This window comes from Centruroides sculpturatus, unplaced genomic scaffold (assembly GCF_000671375.1).
Source record: "Centruroides sculpturatus isolate CEXI.00-Female unplaced genomic scaffold, Cexi_2.0 scaffold2195, whole genome shotgun sequence".
Classification (NCBI taxonomy): domain Eukaryota; kingdom Metazoa; phylum Arthropoda; class Arachnida; order Scorpiones; family Buthidae; genus Centruroides; species Centruroides sculpturatus.
This window is the reverse complement of record NW_019386599.1, coordinates 16,885-33,933: the sequence shown is the minus strand read 5'-3', so window position 1 is coordinate 33,933 and position 17,049 is coordinate 16,885. Positions and strand designations below refer to the sequence as shown.

General features: G+C 33.0%; 2 protein-coding genes across 2 annotated transcripts; both read left to right on the top strand.

Annotated features, from left to right (window-relative positions):
• Positions 1-2,791: 2,791 nt before the first annotated feature.
• LOC111615398 (zinc finger BED domain-containing protein 4-like) lies at positions 2,792-4,696 on the top strand. Its single transcript, XM_023356814.1, has one exon. It carries the CDS (start codon positions 2,792-2,794, stop codon positions 4,694-4,696), a length of 1,905 nt encoding a protein of 634 aa, XP_023212582.1.
• Positions 4,697-5,535: 839 nt separating this feature from the next.
• On the top strand, positions 5,536-12,310 carry LOC111615397 (brachyury protein-like). Its single transcript, XM_023356811.1, has 3 exons — positions 5,536-5,639; positions 11,030-11,303; positions 12,161-12,310. The coding sequence occupies exons 1-3, from the start codon at positions 5,536-5,538 to the stop codon at positions 12,308-12,310; spliced, it is 528 nt and encodes a 175-aa protein (XP_023212579.1).
• The last annotated feature ends 4,739 nt before the right edge of the window (positions 12,311-17,049 follow it).

Here is a 17,049-nt window from a genome sequence, read left to right as displayed (position 1 = left end):
TAAAGCCGGATGCACACATGCGGCGCGGCAAGGAAAAGCGGCAGAATGACGTCACTTTTTCTCGCCGCAGAAGTCGATTTTGTGCCGCTTTTCTCGTGCCGCAAAAGTTGGTTGAATTCTATCTTTTGCGGCAACGCCGCCAAGACGCGTTTCTATCAGCCAATAACAGTTTGTCTCGTAGTCACGTGAGAAAATACAATCACGTGGTGTTTTAATGGCGGAAAGTTCGAGGCGGTTAACCGAGATAATTAAAATCAGAATAAAGAGGAAAGGATAACAAATTTAAAACAAATTCTACACAAATAATCATATATAATTTAATTCAAAAAACAAAACAACCGAATCTTACTCGAAATAGTATTCTTTATCTAGAGATCTTGATCCACGAATAAGTCTATTTTGTACACCAGTTCTTTCTCGATCCAAAAAAGTATCTCTAATTCAAATCTTCGACAAAATCTTTTAGCTAAATAAAGCGAGTCATACAAAACAAAATTTGTAAACATGTAAATAGGGACAGTGTGTAAACACGTGGATATCGTTCGCCATCTTGAATACTGAACGCATGCGCCGAAATGTAAGCGGATTGCCGCTTGTGTGGTTGTGCTGCCGCGCGGCGAAGATGCGTTTGTGTCACTGCTTTTCCTTGCCGCGCCGCATGTGTGCATCCTGCTTTACTGTAGACCTGTTTACGCCATATTGCCCAGCAACATTAGGAATCTTCTGCTCACTCTCTACATTTTCTATTATACTCTCAACTTTCGGAAAGAAAACCAGACGCAAAACTTAACGAGTGCCTATCCGACAGTCTCGCGAATACACAAAAAAATTGTTTTGTCAGAAAAATAAAAGGCTGGAATTACAAGGGAATATTTCAAAGTTGGGAAGAATAGTATCCGATCTGTATATACCGGATTGAGCGCTGATGTCGACGTCTCCCGCGCTCCAAAACGTTTCGAATTGTTGCCCGAAGACAAGGGAAGACCAATCGGTATTCACTATTTTACGTCCCTTATTTTTGTGTTTGTTCTGTGGGGTGTTCGTTATCGGATCATGTGTTCGTTGTCCGAACATAAAAATCCATCGCGAAAGTGTTCGTTATCCGATCTGTTCGTTAACCGATTACCCACTGTATAAACTATGCATATTTACTAATTACATTTTCTATATTCTTTTTATTCTATCAGTTATTTACTTCTGAATAAAGTGACCAGACCTTCCGAATAAGGCAGACAGTCCAGCTCAGTTATAAAAGAGTGTATTTTGTTAATTATCTGAGTTAAAAAAAGCCAGTTAAAAGAAACAATTAGGTCTACTGTAACTGTTCATTGTGGCTATCACTATAGATCGTTATTCTCTAAATCAGAGTGTATTTTGTGAACAACCACTAAACGTTTTACTTAACACATGGATATTACTGATGAGTGACCCACTTAACATTTCAGGATCTGGTCACTTTATTTATGATTAAAGAATAATAACATAAATCATGTATTGTTACTGCCATTTAATAATTTATACAAACATGAAATTTGTTATTCGTTCGTAAAATTTTAATTATTCTCAATTGTTATAATTTTCAGATGGTACTTAATTCCCTCCACAAATACAAAAGAAAAATCGTAATAGAGGAAATACGACCGGGATGTGCTAACAGAGCAGTAGCTACGATTGATTTTCCCATTACTGCATTTTATGCTGTTACTGCATACCAAAGTGATGAGGTAAAAAAACTAATCGGTGAAAACTAGTGATGTAACGAATAGTATATTCGGCCTCAGGCCGAATACCGAATATTCGGCCAGGAGTGTGGCCGAATAGCCGAATATTCGGCCAGGAGTGTGGCCGAATAGCCGAATATTCGGCCAAACTATTCGGCTTGATTAACACACATACGAAAATTAGCGTGCAAATCGCATTATATGGCAAGGATCGCGCACCCTGCTCTCTATTGGCCCGCTGTCACAACACTTCTTTAATCGCATTAATTCTTGACAGTTGTGTTATGAGCGTCATGACAGTATGTTATAAGTGATGATATCAAATGTGGATAACAACGAAATGACCTACACCTGTAAATAGAGAGGTTGCGGCCGAAGTTTTCAACGCGAAAACGTGTACGTCGGACGTTCAGCGCTGCCTTCCTGTAAACCTAGAAGTTTGACAATGGTGTTTGGAACGTTGAGCATGATTCCACTGACGTTCCAAACGCCATTGTCAAACGTCTAGGCTTACAGGATGGCGGCGCTGACCGTCCGACGTACACGTTTTCGCATTGAAAACGTCGGCTGCAACCTCTCTAATAACGGAAAAAGAAGAGAGAAGGACCGCGAAGTGAAAATGTAAAAATAAATATGAAATTGAGTTGATAACATAATCGAACAAGTCGAGGCAGCTTATTGACGAGAAATTCGCGGTCATCAATGCCAAATAATTGTTTTCATAGACTTCGGAAAGCTAAATGTTGTAATTAATTTAAATAATTTAGAACTACTGGAAACGCATCTGCATGGTAAGCAGGAGTTGCGGGTTCGTGTCCCGCTCCGGACCGATTTTTTCTTCCAGTAGGTCTAAATTATTTAAAATTAATCATTTAAATTATAATTATAATTGTTAAAGTTAATATGAAATGGCGCCTAACGTCTATCTCTAGTGCCAAATTGGTTTATAATTTATGTAATAGCCGTAAATAGCCCGATATCATTCGGCAGTTGTTGATATTTAGATGCAAGTTAAGTTATTTTATTTGCAATCGATCTTTTTAAGAGGTTTGTGACTTTGGAACAGTACGATGAGTAAAAAAAGGTCTTCAGTTTGGATTTACTTTGAAGAAAATGACGAAGATTCGCGTAATGTGCAGTGCAAAGTATGTGATACAAAAATTTCTCGTGGAGGTAAGGGGAAAAAAGCTTCGACGTCGGGTTTGATAAATCATTTAAAGAACAAACACAAGGAGGAGTATCAGAAAATACATAAATCTATCTCAACGAAAGAAAACACAGCGGATGATGTCGTTCCCTGTTCAAGTAAGTCCACAAAGCAATTAACCCTTTACGACTGCCAAGAAAAAACAAAAAAGTGGGATATAAATGACCCTCGGGCTGTGAAATACCATTATCTGATTGCCGAAATGATAGCGATTGATAATGAACCACTGAACATAGTTGAAAGATCTGGTTTGAAAAGATTGTTAAATGAGATCCTGCCGAGATATGCCATACCGAGTAGACCGTACTTTTCAGAGAAAATAATTCCTGAACTTTATGGAAAAGTAGTAACAAAGATTAAAAAAAAGCTTGAAGACACAGATTATATATCAATCACTACCGACTTGTGGACGTGCTTGCAAAACTCTGTCAGTTTCCTCAGTTTCACTGCACACTGGCTTGACAGAGATTTTAACTTGACACATGCTGCACTTAATGTAAAACACTTTGAAGGGCAACATACTGCGCAAAATATAGCAAATGCTCTGCAAGAAATACTGAGCCGGTGGGAATGCCCTTTATCAAAAATTCACGTCATTGTTCATGACAATGGGCGCAATATTGTTAAGGCTGTCAGTGAGGCTAAAATGAATTCTGCATGTTGCTTCATACATACACTACAGTTAGTAATCAAAGACTCTCTCAAAATTCAACCTGAGATCGGAGAAACTATTGCTGTGGGACGAAAAATAGTAACCCACTTTAATCATTCGAGTACTGCACAAGAAAAACTGAAAAAAATTCAGGAAGAGCTGGGAATAGCCAAGCATAATTTAGTGCAAGATATAACAACACGGTGGAATTCTACCTTTTATATGTTAGAAAGGCTTCTTGAACAAAAACGAGCTATTTCCCTCTATCTAACTGATACAGTAAACATATCTAATCTGACTGCAGAGCAGTGGGAGATTGTAGACCAATTACTGAAATTATTAAAGCCATTTGAAGAGATAACAAAAATTACTAGCTCAAACTATTCATGCTTATCTGAAATTATTCCCCATGTTGTTACTCTTAACCGCTACTGCAACAAGGCCGTGTCTTCTGACCTAGCACCTAAATTAAAGTTTATGGCGATCGCCATGCAACAAGGGATAAAACAACGTTTTTCACAGATTGACGATAATAAAAACTACCTGATATCAACTTTGTTAGATCCAAGGTTTAAGACGAATTTCTTCACGAACCAACTGCAAAAAGAAAGAGCCCGGCAGTACATTCTGGTTGAAGATTTAGTTTCAGACTATGATACCAGCAGCGATGAAAGCGTGCGTTCTTCTCCCGTGCAGTCTAAACGTAAAAGAACCGATGAGCCTGGACAAAGCATTCGCACATCTTTCTGGGAGTGCTATGATGAAGTAGTTGCTGAGAACTTTACCGATGATGACAACGGAGTCGGAATAGCTTCTACATCAAAGAACATCATAGCAGGTGACCTTGATAAGTACTTAAGCATGAAAACTTTAAAGAGAAACGACGATCCATTTGCCTGGTGGGCTACACATAAATCTAAATTTTCCCAATGTTTAGTCAAACTGGCTGCTAAGTACTTATCAGCTCCTGCAAGCAGCGTGTATTCAGAGAGGCTTTTTAGTGAAGCAGGAAACGTATACGAAAAAAAGAGGAACAGACTTCTTCCCAAAAATGCGGAAAAGTTGATTTTTCTGCACCATAACATACCACTTATTGACTTCAGTTATAAGAAATAATTTTGTACGATGAAATAAAAAAGTTAATTTAATTTACAGTTTTATAATAAAAGATGATATCATAAAATTACAGATCATTAATTATTATTTTTTCACATTTTATGACCTAAGTTTCGATCTAATGTGCCCACGCAGTAAAAGTTTTCAAATAAATTTTTTACTCTTTTTAACTTCTTTAGGGTTTAATTTCGTAAAATCTTTTCTTAGTACATCCAAACTTTTCAAAAGGAACACACCCACAAATTTTTAAAATTCTAACATCAGTAGTTTTGGATCTGCGCTAATTATCCTATCAGGACTTGTTCTTTTATATATGAGTATATAGATTACTAAACTACATATTAAGTACGTAGTTTTCATTTAATTTGTTACCCTTTTTTGATCTCTTAAAAAAATAACTTAGTTATATTACTTTTCCTTTGATCTTTTACATAAATAAGCAAAAAAATTGCGCTTTCTCGATCTTAAAATGTATGTTCAGCATTGATAAAAGTTACCAAAATGATTAATTTACTGTGTTTTGTTATTTCTTACTCCTGTTTTTAGGTATTCGGTATTCGGCCGAATAGTGATTAAATATTCGGTATTCGGCCGAATAGCAAAAAAATAGGCCGAATACCGAATAGTGGCCGAATATTCGTTACATCACTAGTAAAAAGCTTAATTTAAATAATTGTGGATACCCCTTTAGCAACTAATCAATCGCTACTTAGATGTCGGGAAGTCTCTGTTCTTGAAAGCCATTGGAGGAGCGTTATTCAAGAAAGACGAAATACGAATTATTTCAGTTGAATCTTTTAGATTCAGTTGGATTTCAGATGAAAGTTTCGGTGTTCAATATGAATAGTGAAAATAATTCAATTGAAAATAATTTAGTAGACAGCGAATTATGGAAAACATTTCACTTCCAAAATAATAAGATGATTTTGACAAAAGCTGGAAGGTAAGGGATTTTTTAATTATAATTAAAGGCCAATGTAATATATAATAATAGCTTTTTTTTAATTTTATATTTATGCTAGAATAAGTTAGATCCGTTAGTTTTTGGAAATATATATTTTTTGCTTTGTATAAATATTAATTTTACAGGAGTTTTATTTATGTCGCACTTGATAATACAGTATATACAATTAATATATAGTTTACAAAGTCGAAATCTTTTTATCTAAATTTTAATATTATACATTTATTCCAAAATTTAATAATTATTTGATAAAGTGGATTATGTTTTTAAATTAAAGATTTGCCTGCTTTATAGCCTTTGTCTCGTATAAACCATTCTACTTTGTTTGGCATTAAACGAACTTTTTAAGTGTTTAATATAAAATTATTATTTATAAATTTTAAAATGTCGTGTTTACCATTTACCATGTATTATAAATTAATTTTCTGCGTTTAATTTTAACGTTTTCTTGTCAATCTAAAATGTTTACCTTGTTAACCTACCTATATTTATCATGCGTAATCTTTATGTAAATTTAAATGTTATATAAATAATATAGGATTTTGTCTACAAAAATCTTCAGTATAAAACAAACTCCAGTATATGTATTAGTTTATTAATTTAATGGATTGAAGTAAATAATATATAATTGAGTGCGCCACCGCCCGATAAGCATAGAGATCTTAATCTTATCTTTCCTCTTACTAGTTGTGTAACGCTGTATCGCCGTTTTAGTCGGAGCGAAGCTGCTCGCACCTTCAATTTCTATATTATGAGGAAAATACAGCGTTTTAAGGGGATTATTGGAAACAGATTACCATAGATGAAAGGTCCCTGATAGCTATCGAATTTCACTAAAATAAACACAGGAAGAGCTGGGGGCAACCATTAGGAGCATATATATTGTAGCATATAGTTTTTAGTAAATCCTTGTGCCCATAAGTTGACTCTCGGCATGATTTCGGCATTAACTGAGAGATTAAAATATTTGGAGAGACCAAGAGCTGAGTCATCTATAGACGAAGGTAGGACAATATCTGGGGTGTTTTCAGATGCTATACAAGCAACAGGGCACCCATTTGACTGCAAGTAGTCTTCGTTGCTTTGTTTAACTCGCTCGTTTGTTGAATATAGCTCTACTGCCGTTTGGAACTAATCAAGTTTATAACGTTGACAAGGGATGCATGAAGTCAAGTGTTACTAGACGTTCGTTACAATATGTTTAACTGGATTTTAACCAGGCTTTTTGAATTAAGGACGAAAGTAGAAATATTTTTAGTAGATAAAAAAGTCCTCTAAGAATTCACTTGTGTAATGTAGAATGGGTTGCAAAACTAGCACATTTAAGTGATATATTTTCATGCATTAACGATTTAAACTTAAGTTTACAAGAAACTGCAATAAATGCGTTTCATTCATTTAATAAAATAAGTGTATTTAAGAAAAACAATTGTTTTTCGTTGGATAAAGTTAAAAATAATAATATTGATATATTTAATAATTATTTTGAGTTTGTTACTTCACAGCAAGATATAAACTTATCAAAATTAAATATAATCATTGAGCGACACTTACAATTCTTAAGTAATAGTTTCGAAAAATATTTCCCATCTGAAAAAAACCACATGTGAAAGGAATCTGTGGATAACAAACTCTTTTATAATATATGACAGTAGTAAATTAGATTTAAGTAACAGAGAATATGAGTCCATCCTTGAAATTAGTTCCAGATATTATGCTAAAAACTGTTTTCAACAATGTCTATAGATAAATTTTGGATCAAAACGAAAAATTAATATCCATTTCTATACGAGAAAGCGATGAAAATGTTAGTCTCCTTCGCAACAACATGTTTGTGTGAAGCGGGATTTTCAGCTATGACGGCAATAAAAAAATAAATTTAGGAATCGACTTTCAATAACGTTACCGCTCGGACTCAGCTTGACTAATTTACAACTCACAATTAAAATTTAATTGAAGAAGAGCAGCAGCGATCTTCTCATTAGCAATGTACCAAATAAACAAAAATTTTAAAGTTATAATTCTTAGTAATCACAGGATTGATTTTTTTTGTTGTGTTCTACCTATATGCAATAAATATGTGATTTTTTAAATAATTTTCTACGATTTTTTGTTGTAATTTTTGTCAAAGATTTATTTATATAAAATAATTCTATTTACATTTAAATATTATTGTAAGTAAATGATAATAATAATTTTACAACTTACTTCTGTAGTAATTTTTTAATATCTGTTTTTGTTACAACACCATTGGTCCGCAAGCCAAAAAAGGTTGAGAAGCGCTGGTCTAAAAATGCGATGTTAAAAATGCTGTCTTTTATCCACAATAGATCTTTTATAACCGATATATTTTCGTGTATTTTGAAACCGTGTTTTCTTTTATCTGTTTTTATCGTCACGACTTTGGTGCATAGTTAGACACTGGGCATTTCTACATCATCTTTATTCGGAATATCCTATAGGTCGATACGCGTTTCAGGCATAAGCTCCTCATCCGTCGGCACGACTTCCGGGATTTCTTGTAGGTGGTGTTAACACGTATACATTCCGTTTAAAATTACTTACGGTTAAAATACCATTATAGTTTAATATATATTCACAATTACAGTTAAGGTTTCTTGACTTAACATCGAACATCTAGCACAGTGTTTCTCAACGGGGGCTTCATTATCGCCCCATGTGGGCGTTTTTCCATGTTGAGGGGGCAATTAGTAACAATTTATATTTTGGGAGGCGAAAAAAAATTTTTTGGGCGATATAGTTAAACATTATATTAAGAATAATTAGATATTTTATTCGTTATATCGTACAATAATTAAACAAATAACATTACAGTATTCTAGTCACTAGTCTATTCAATGAAGTACGAATTTGGCGTTAGCCTTGTCCCTCGGCATCGAAATTTTGTAGTGAAGGGGGCGATACTACGTAACGGTTTTATTGAAGGGGGCGACAATTCGTTAGAGGTTAAGAAATATTGTTTTAGCACATAATCTTGACTTCCGTTTTATCTCATTCTGTATAATTTCGTTCGAATAATGAACGAGATTAAACGGAACTTTGTTAATACGGAAGTCAAGAGTATGTGCTAGATGATGTTCGATGTTAAGTCAGAAAACCTTAACTGTAATAGTACATTTAATTGTGAATATATTTTAAACTATAATGGTATTTTAACTGTAAGTAAGTAATTTTAAACGGAATGTACGCGTGTTAACACCACCTACAAGAAATCTCGGAAGTCGTGCCGACGGATGAAAAGCTTATGCCCGAAACGCGCATCGACCTATAGGATATTCCGAATAAAGATGATGTAGAAATGCCCAGTGTCTAACTATACACCAAAGTCGTGACGATAAAAACGATATATTTTAGTTGATTTGATCTTAAGAAATAATATTTCCATAAAAGCAGATAGCCCTTCAGGACATTGGCAATACAACCAACGAACTTCTGTGTAATAAGAAAGATCTTCGAAAACGGATTCTAAATCTTTAAGAAACGAAATAAATTGGTCATGGTTAAGTGCTCTCGGTCGAATAAAGTTGACTGTCTTCGTAACTGTTTTAAATACTTCGTCCATTTTTAATAATCTTAAACACAGAGAACTTGTTGATGAATAAGGCAATGGATAGCCCTGATTTTCGGTTTATCTAGATCAGTGTTTCTCAACCTCTAACGAATCGTCGCCCCTATCGCCCCCTTCACTACAGAATTCCAATGGCGAGGGACGAGGCTAACGACAAATTCGTACTGCATCGAATAGACTACTGTAGTTACTGGTATAATGTTATTTGTTTAATTATTGTACGATATAACGAATAAAATATCTAATTATTCTTAATATAATGTTTTACTATATCGCCCGAAAATTGATTTTTGCCCTAAAATATAAACTGTTGCTAATCGCCCCCTGAACGTGGAAAAACGCCCACATGGGGGCGATATCGCCCCCGTTGAGAAACACTGATCTAGATTGTAAATTTTCTCGTCAGTCGTGACACAAATCATTTAGTTTCAGCGCAATCAGTTGTTATACAGAAACAAGTTTGTCGAGAGGAAGGAAGCTTACAATTTTCTAAAATGCTCCACACGGCATCAAAAATATCTTCACCAGTTGTTGTTAAGTGAAGAAGGATAATTTCCAACAATATTTCGGTAATCCTCATTTTATTATCGCAACCACGAAAAAAAACCAGCAACACCTCTTACATCCGTGCTTTCATCAATCGTTATTCTGTATGCCACTGTATTTCTTGATAATGAGATATCTCGAAATGCCTGTACCTTTTCTGGACAGACGAATTTGGCACCATTTATCATACATTCCTTGATTAAAGAACCATCGATGAATGACTGAATATTTTGTTAATAGTTTATTTTATTATAGCTTATTATTAACTTGCTCTTGTTACTGATATATTACTTTCCATGAATTCTGTAAGCACTCGTTGCTGGCTATTAAGTGAATTCTTCATTGTTTTTAATGTTTCTTCTTTCATTTTTTATAATAAATTTTATATAATTTAAGAATAACATTTATTCTTTGCCTAAGGACTATTTCCTTTATTTTATTTAATTATCATAATACCAATCAACTGATTATTCTTAGCGAGAAAGAATAGTTAAGGATACACTGGATTAAAACAAGAAATAAAATTTATATTTTAATTTAAACTTTATAATTTTATTTCATTTAAAATCAAAAGAAAACTTAAAGTAACATTTGAGTCGATTTTGAAAGTCCATTCTAAAGAAAAACTTGAATACTTTTAAAATCTGTCTTATCTTAACTAAGAAATAGAATTATGTGCATACAACCATAAAATATCTAGCAATAAAATATATTAGACTTTCCCCACTTTCAAAATCACCGGATCATAAGTGGAACCCACACTGCTATCTTCAACAATGTTGATAAGTAAACAGCGATCTGTTCTGTGAAATTTTCTTCCCGGTTGGATGACCATCAAATTACAATGCTATTATTTTCTCGTAGTGTACGAACATAGTCATTAATTACATTATTTGTTATGTTGATTTTTATAGAACATTTCACCAAGGAAGTTATTAAGTTTATTATTATTTAATTTTCCCTTCTTCTTTTTGGATTTGGCACGTTTTGTATTAAAATATCTGTTTTCTCAGCCTTTAAAAAACATAGAAAATTTATTTTTCGGAAATAAAACAGTTTATCTATCGCTTTTAATAGTTTTTTTTATCAAATAATCTACCTACATAATTACATAATCAAATATTGTTCAAATGCAAATAGACGTTTATTGAATAAGAAAGTAATTACTATTTTTAAACATTGGAAAAGTTTTACTTTAAAAGAACTACAGAAAAACCTTTTTTGCTTTCTCTAGGAGAATGTTTCCGGTCGTTCGACTGAGAATTAAGTGTCTCGATCCCAATTCTATGTACAATGTAGCATTAGTGTTTGTTTCCATAGATAAACACAAATGGAGATATATGAACGGATTTTGGTTCACTTCAGGACCCGCAGAACCTCAACCATCACAGGACGACCAGATGACGTACATTCATCCAGAATCTCCAAACTTCGGAAGTCATTTGATGTCTAAGGACATTTCCTTTTCAAAAGTTAAATTAACGGATAAATGCAACAAAACAAATGGAGTAAGAAAATATTTACGTGACTCAGTTAATAGTTTCTTCATAATTTTCTATACGAATTAACTTTATTCTTCTATTTTTTCGCCATTAAGGCGACTTTAACAAATAAGAATTACTAGTAAACTTAATATTCTTTTTATTAAACAAATCGAAACTATTATTTTACTAAAACTTAGATACATCAATTCTTTTGTTATATTTATTTTATTAAAAAATTTAATAATTTGTCCACTAATCCCGAGACAAATCCAGTGATACATCTCAGTAACTCTTTTTTAAACCAACCTTCTATTTATAACTTACATTGGAGTAAAAACAACGGTTTTTTGAAAGTGTGTTTAGAAAATATCAACAAATATAGGTGGAGTTCATTTCCTAGAAAGGAAATATAAACTTTGCATATTTACTAATTACATTTTTTATATTCTTTTTATTCTATCAGTTATTTACTTCTGAATAAAGTGACCAGACATTCCGAATAAGGCAGACAGTCCAGCTTTTAACACGTGCAAGTATAGTTAGTGGTGGTCGTGCCGATCAGTTATAAAAGAGAGTGTATTTTGTAAATTATCTGAGTTAAAAAAAGCCAGTTAAAAAAACAATTAGGTCTACTGTAACTGTTCATTGTGGCTATTACTATAGGTCGTTATTTTGTAAACAAAAGTATATTTTACGAACAACCACTAAACGTTTTACTTAACACATGGATATTACTGATGAATGACCCACTTAACATTTCAGGATCTGGTCACTTTATTTATGATTAAAGAATGACAACATAAATCATTTATTGTTACTGCCATTTAATAATTTATACAAACATGAAAATTTTAATTATTCTCAATTGTTATAATTTTCAGATAGTACTTAACTCCCTCCACAAATACAAAACAAAAATCGTAATAGAGGAAGTACGACCGGGATGTGCTAACAGAGCAGTAGCTACGATTGATTTTTCTATTACTACATTTTATGCTGTTACTGCATACCAAAGTGCAGTAACAGCATAAAATCTAATAAATCAGGTAAAAAAACTAATCGGTGAAAACCTAAATAAACACATTTTTGAGATGATGAACAATTACAGTGATTTATAATCTACCTCGCAGCTAAAAGAATTTATACTGTGGCAGAAGAAAAGCATTTCTTGTCAACAGCCACTTAATACATAAGTATTTACTTTATCATTCTGCGCAATGGCGGATTCAGAAATCTTTTTAGAGGAGGGTGCAGGAATGAACACAGTATACTTCATGTAATTTTTTATTACCTGATGTATTTGACTTTGCTAAGGGGGAGAGAGAGGTGTGCCTTACATACTCCCGTAAATTCGCCATTGGCTATGCATAAACTTTACTGTTGAAAACATGAAGAGGAGACTATTAGAACATATATCTTTATTTCAGTAATTAAGTTAAAAAACTTACTTTACTGTNTACCGTAAAGAACTGTCCATCCCCCATGTTTAACGGAATAATATACAGCCTATGTCCATCCTGAAGTTCCATTCTAAATATTGGTGAAAAAATTTTTGAAATCGGATGAGTAGTTTTGGAGATTACCTGCTGCATCCAAACTTACTTACATACGAACATTACCTCTTCATAATATTAGTATAGATAATTAGTTTATGTATACGAAAGAATATACGTATATGTAAATACGTACGTAAAGTGGCAGCACTGTGGATCCGATAGTTCGACAACAAAGAACCGTTAAAATAATAACTTAAAATCAAAATTAAAACAATTTACGACAAATATAATATACTAATACTTAAATATCATAAGGTAACAATAGTATACTATCAAATAGTACATTAATTTGACTTAAAATTAAATTAAATTAGATAAAATGGCAATTAATTTAGAAGTCGATACCGTAAGCGAAAAAATACGAATTTTTTTGGTACAAAATACAAGTAAATAAAATATATACCAAATAAAACTACACATACTTTCGTATTTGCATTATTTTTTTCATACTTCTATTATAAAAATTTGATTTTATACGAATTTTTTAAAAATTTTAGTGAATTGACCTTGATAACTTATGTTGTATATATTCTTCGTGTAAATGATGTGTTAAACAACCACGCCCTTCACTTTTTTTCATATTATAGGAAATAGTCATACAACTATGTAATAAAAATATTGTCACACATGTCTATACTGTACCATTATATAACATGCAAGGTTTTTATGTTATTGTCAACCTGCGTTTATGTTAAATCCTACTTACCAATGTCGTGAAACTCGCCTTGTTTTTTGTAATTTTAACAGCACTAAAGAGGGGTTGGGAATACAAGCCAACACGCAATGCATCTGAATTTTTAAAAAAGTGTTCTTTTAAATACAGTAATACCCCGAACTTACGNGTTCTAATTTTTAATATAATAGAGCCTGGGAAGCCTATTCCTACCAAAATGATACCGGTATGCCATGTAAGTAAAGACTAATATTTCTATTAGGTTTTCTTAATTAAGAAATTAATTTTAAATATTATGCATAAAATAGATTTTTTCGACTGGAACGACAGATCGGGTGTCTGTAACCCTCAACATTCACCTTCAAATTTGACAAATGAAGAACAAGGTGTTTACTCAAGTTACACATTTAAACTCCGTAACCCTCAACATTCACCTTCAAATTTGAAAAATGAAGAACAAGGTGTTTGTCCAAGTTACACATTTGGACGAACACCTTGCTTAAATAATTACAGATGCTCAAACGGTATGACATTTAGTTATTATTAGTTTATTGTTTGTAAGAGTCTCTTCCTTGTGTGTCTTTATCAGGTCACCCTCATGTGAGCAAACACTCGGCGCACTATAATTTAATTTACGAATTTTCAACTAGTTAAAGTCCATCTTTATCCTCTGTTCGGTAGTTTTCTACTACAATTGGTTTTAAATTTGTCTTACGATTTGAAGTTCATCTTGTCATTATACAAGAAGTAATTCACGTAAAATATGAACGAATAACGAAACAAGTTAAATGTGATAACGTAACTTATGTTCTGGAATGGAGCATTATTTGTTTGCGTAATGAAAACGCAAAAAAATTTCATAAAATTTTTTAATTCAATTCTAATACAATTTTTAAAAGAAATATATTGCTTTTAATTAATAATTAATTGCTTTAAATATTTGTACAAGGTTGTACAAGTGTACATGACATTCATTTTTTTTCTTTCAAAACTAAAAATTTTATTCTCATTGTAACAAAATTGTCATTTCTGTTATACAAAACAAATATGAAGCTAGGTTGGTTCAGTGGTTCCATTCTGACAGCTTTGGCTGACCCAAACATTTGGTAACCCTGAAATTTGTATGCATTAATTAATAAGGTAGATCTTAATAAATGGAAATCTTGTATAAGTAAGTTTCAGTGATGTCATTGTCCATCAGAGTTCACAACATCAAAGTGAATCGGAAATTAAAAGCGACATTTTTATACTACTGTTAAATGTACAACGCGAGATGAAAAACACACATGTGTTAACCAATTAAAAAAATTTAATTTCACAATAAAAATAGATATATACAGATTCCCGCTGTTCCTTTTACACGTTTCCAACTATTCTCGGTGATCGGATGTAACAGTAGTCCGGTAGTTAACTCCCGTTGTAACTATTGGCCGACAATTATACTTATCTAACGCGTGCAAATCTTAATCTAACTTAAAACCAGGGCTGTAAAGTCGGAGTCGTGGAGTTTATGTTTTAGACTCCTTTTTACTTACGAACTTGTTATGTATATAAAACGGAAAAGTATTGGAATCGTGTCAAATTTACTCTCCAAGTTTTTTTTGCAAATCTACACGTTTGGAAACCTCCCGAAACCCTCAGAGAAATCAATAAAGGAGAAAAATTCGAGCGAGTGTATGTGTCGACGTTTAATTTGTTTAATTTTTTTATTTTCTGTTCTGAGATATTTAACAATATTTCAGAATGGGTGAAGTTTAAGAAACGAAATATGGCACTGTAGCTTGCGTATAAAGGGACATTAATACTATTTAATTTTGGTTCCTAATTAAAGGTCGACAGGGTGAAGACATAAACGAGGTCATGTGTCATAGCTCTTAAAATGAATATTTTACTCGTTACTAGCGTTCAAAATTTAAAAAATAAATAAATAAATCTCGTCTCTACTCTCAAAGTAAGCTTTTTTGCCATTTTATAATAGTATAGTAAGACCCGNGTCCGGTAGTTAACTCCCGTTGTAACTACCGCCCGACAATTATACTTATTTAACGCGTGCAAATTTTAATCTAACTTAAAACCAGGGCTGTGGAGTCGGAGTCGTGGAGTTTATGTTTTAGACTTTTTTTTACTTACGAACTTGTTATGTATATAAAACGGAAAAGTATTGGAATCGTGTCAAATTTGACCCTCCAAGTTTTTTTGCAAATCTACACGTTCGGAAACCTCCCGAAACCCTCAGAGAAATCAATAAAGGGGAAAAATTCGAGCGAGTGTGTGTGTCGGCGTTTAATTTGTTAAATATCTTTATTTTTTGTTCTGAGATATTAAACAATATCTCAGAATGGGTAAAGTTTAAGAAACGAAATGTGGCACTGTAGCTTGCGTATAAAGGGACATTAATACTATTTAATTTTGGTTCCTAATTAAAGGTCGACAGGGTGAAGACATAAACGAGGTTATGTGTCATAGCTCTTAAAATGAATATTTTACTCGTTACTAGCGTTCAAAATTTAAAAAATAAATAAATAAATCTCGTCTCTACTCTCAAAGTAAGCTTTTTTGCCATTTTATAATAGTATAGTAAGACCCGTTAAGATGTTCCGCCTAAAATGTTAGAATGTATATGGGGACATGATTTAGTTTAACCACTTTGATGCGTAATAACTAACTTCTGTGTACTCCGATTCCAACCGCTCTGACCACAGAAATTATTAGACTTCAAACAGAGTAAACAAAATCATGCCCCCACACAGTCTAACATCCACGCATATAGAAAAATCCTCGAAACTTTTGCATCTCAAAATGTCAAGGTGTCCCGAGTCCAAAAATGTAAAAATTTGGGTCATTTTATGACCGAGCGCTACACTTTTCCTCTGTTATATATAACAGCCGGAAAAGTAAAAATTATCGAATACATATTTATATATTACTTAGAGGAGNGCCTAGTATTTAGATCACACGTTCTTTATTTGAATTCGGAATACAAGTCTATTAATTTAAATTTTCTATATTATAGCAGAGGAAGTGGAGAAAAAATGGAAGGTACCGTACAAAGGGATAGATAGCCTGTATGAGAGGAAAAAATTAATAAAATTAGCACTGTTGGTGGCAGTGGTGTTTCCTATTCGGCCAGAATTTTTACGTATGTGTGTTCTGGCATAAAAGCGTAAAACAGAAACTGAACTGAAAGCTGATTTCTGATTCAGTGTTCTGCCACACAATTTTACGCATGTGTGTTCCTGGCCTAACTCCGGGTTCGCGTAAGTCGAGGTAGCGTAAGTCGAGGTATTACTGTATTTCACAGCAGCAAATAGAAGTTAGAGAAGTTCAGTCAAACAGTCATAGAAATAACGAGAAGCAAGCTCACAGCACGTGACTTACGTTTACACGTAAGTTGTAAATGTACAGTTAACAAGTCTATTATTTTAGACAGATGGTTGAATATGTTCGGATTACAAGATGTTCGGAAGAACACGATTAGGATTAGCGCGATCTTACAGTAATCGAAAATTTTCTAAAGAGATATATAATAACAATGGAACTG

Coding starts and splice junctions, on each gene's coding strand:
- LOC111615398 (XM_023356814.1), top strand. CDS start 2,792: ATGAGTAAAAAAAGGTCTTCAGTTTGGATTTACTTTGAAGAAAATGAC.
- LOC111615397 (XM_023356811.1), top strand. CDS start 5,536: ATGAATAGTGAAAATAATTCAATTGAAAATAATTTAGTAGACAGCGAA. Junction 5,640..11,029: donor ATTTTGACAAAAGCTGGAAG/GTAAGGGATTTT, acceptor TGCTTTCTCTAG/GAGAATGTTTCCGGTCGTTC. Junction 11,304..12,160: donor AATGCAACAAAACAAATGGA/GTAAGAAAATAT, acceptor TATAATTTTCAG/ATAGTACTTAACTCCCTCCA.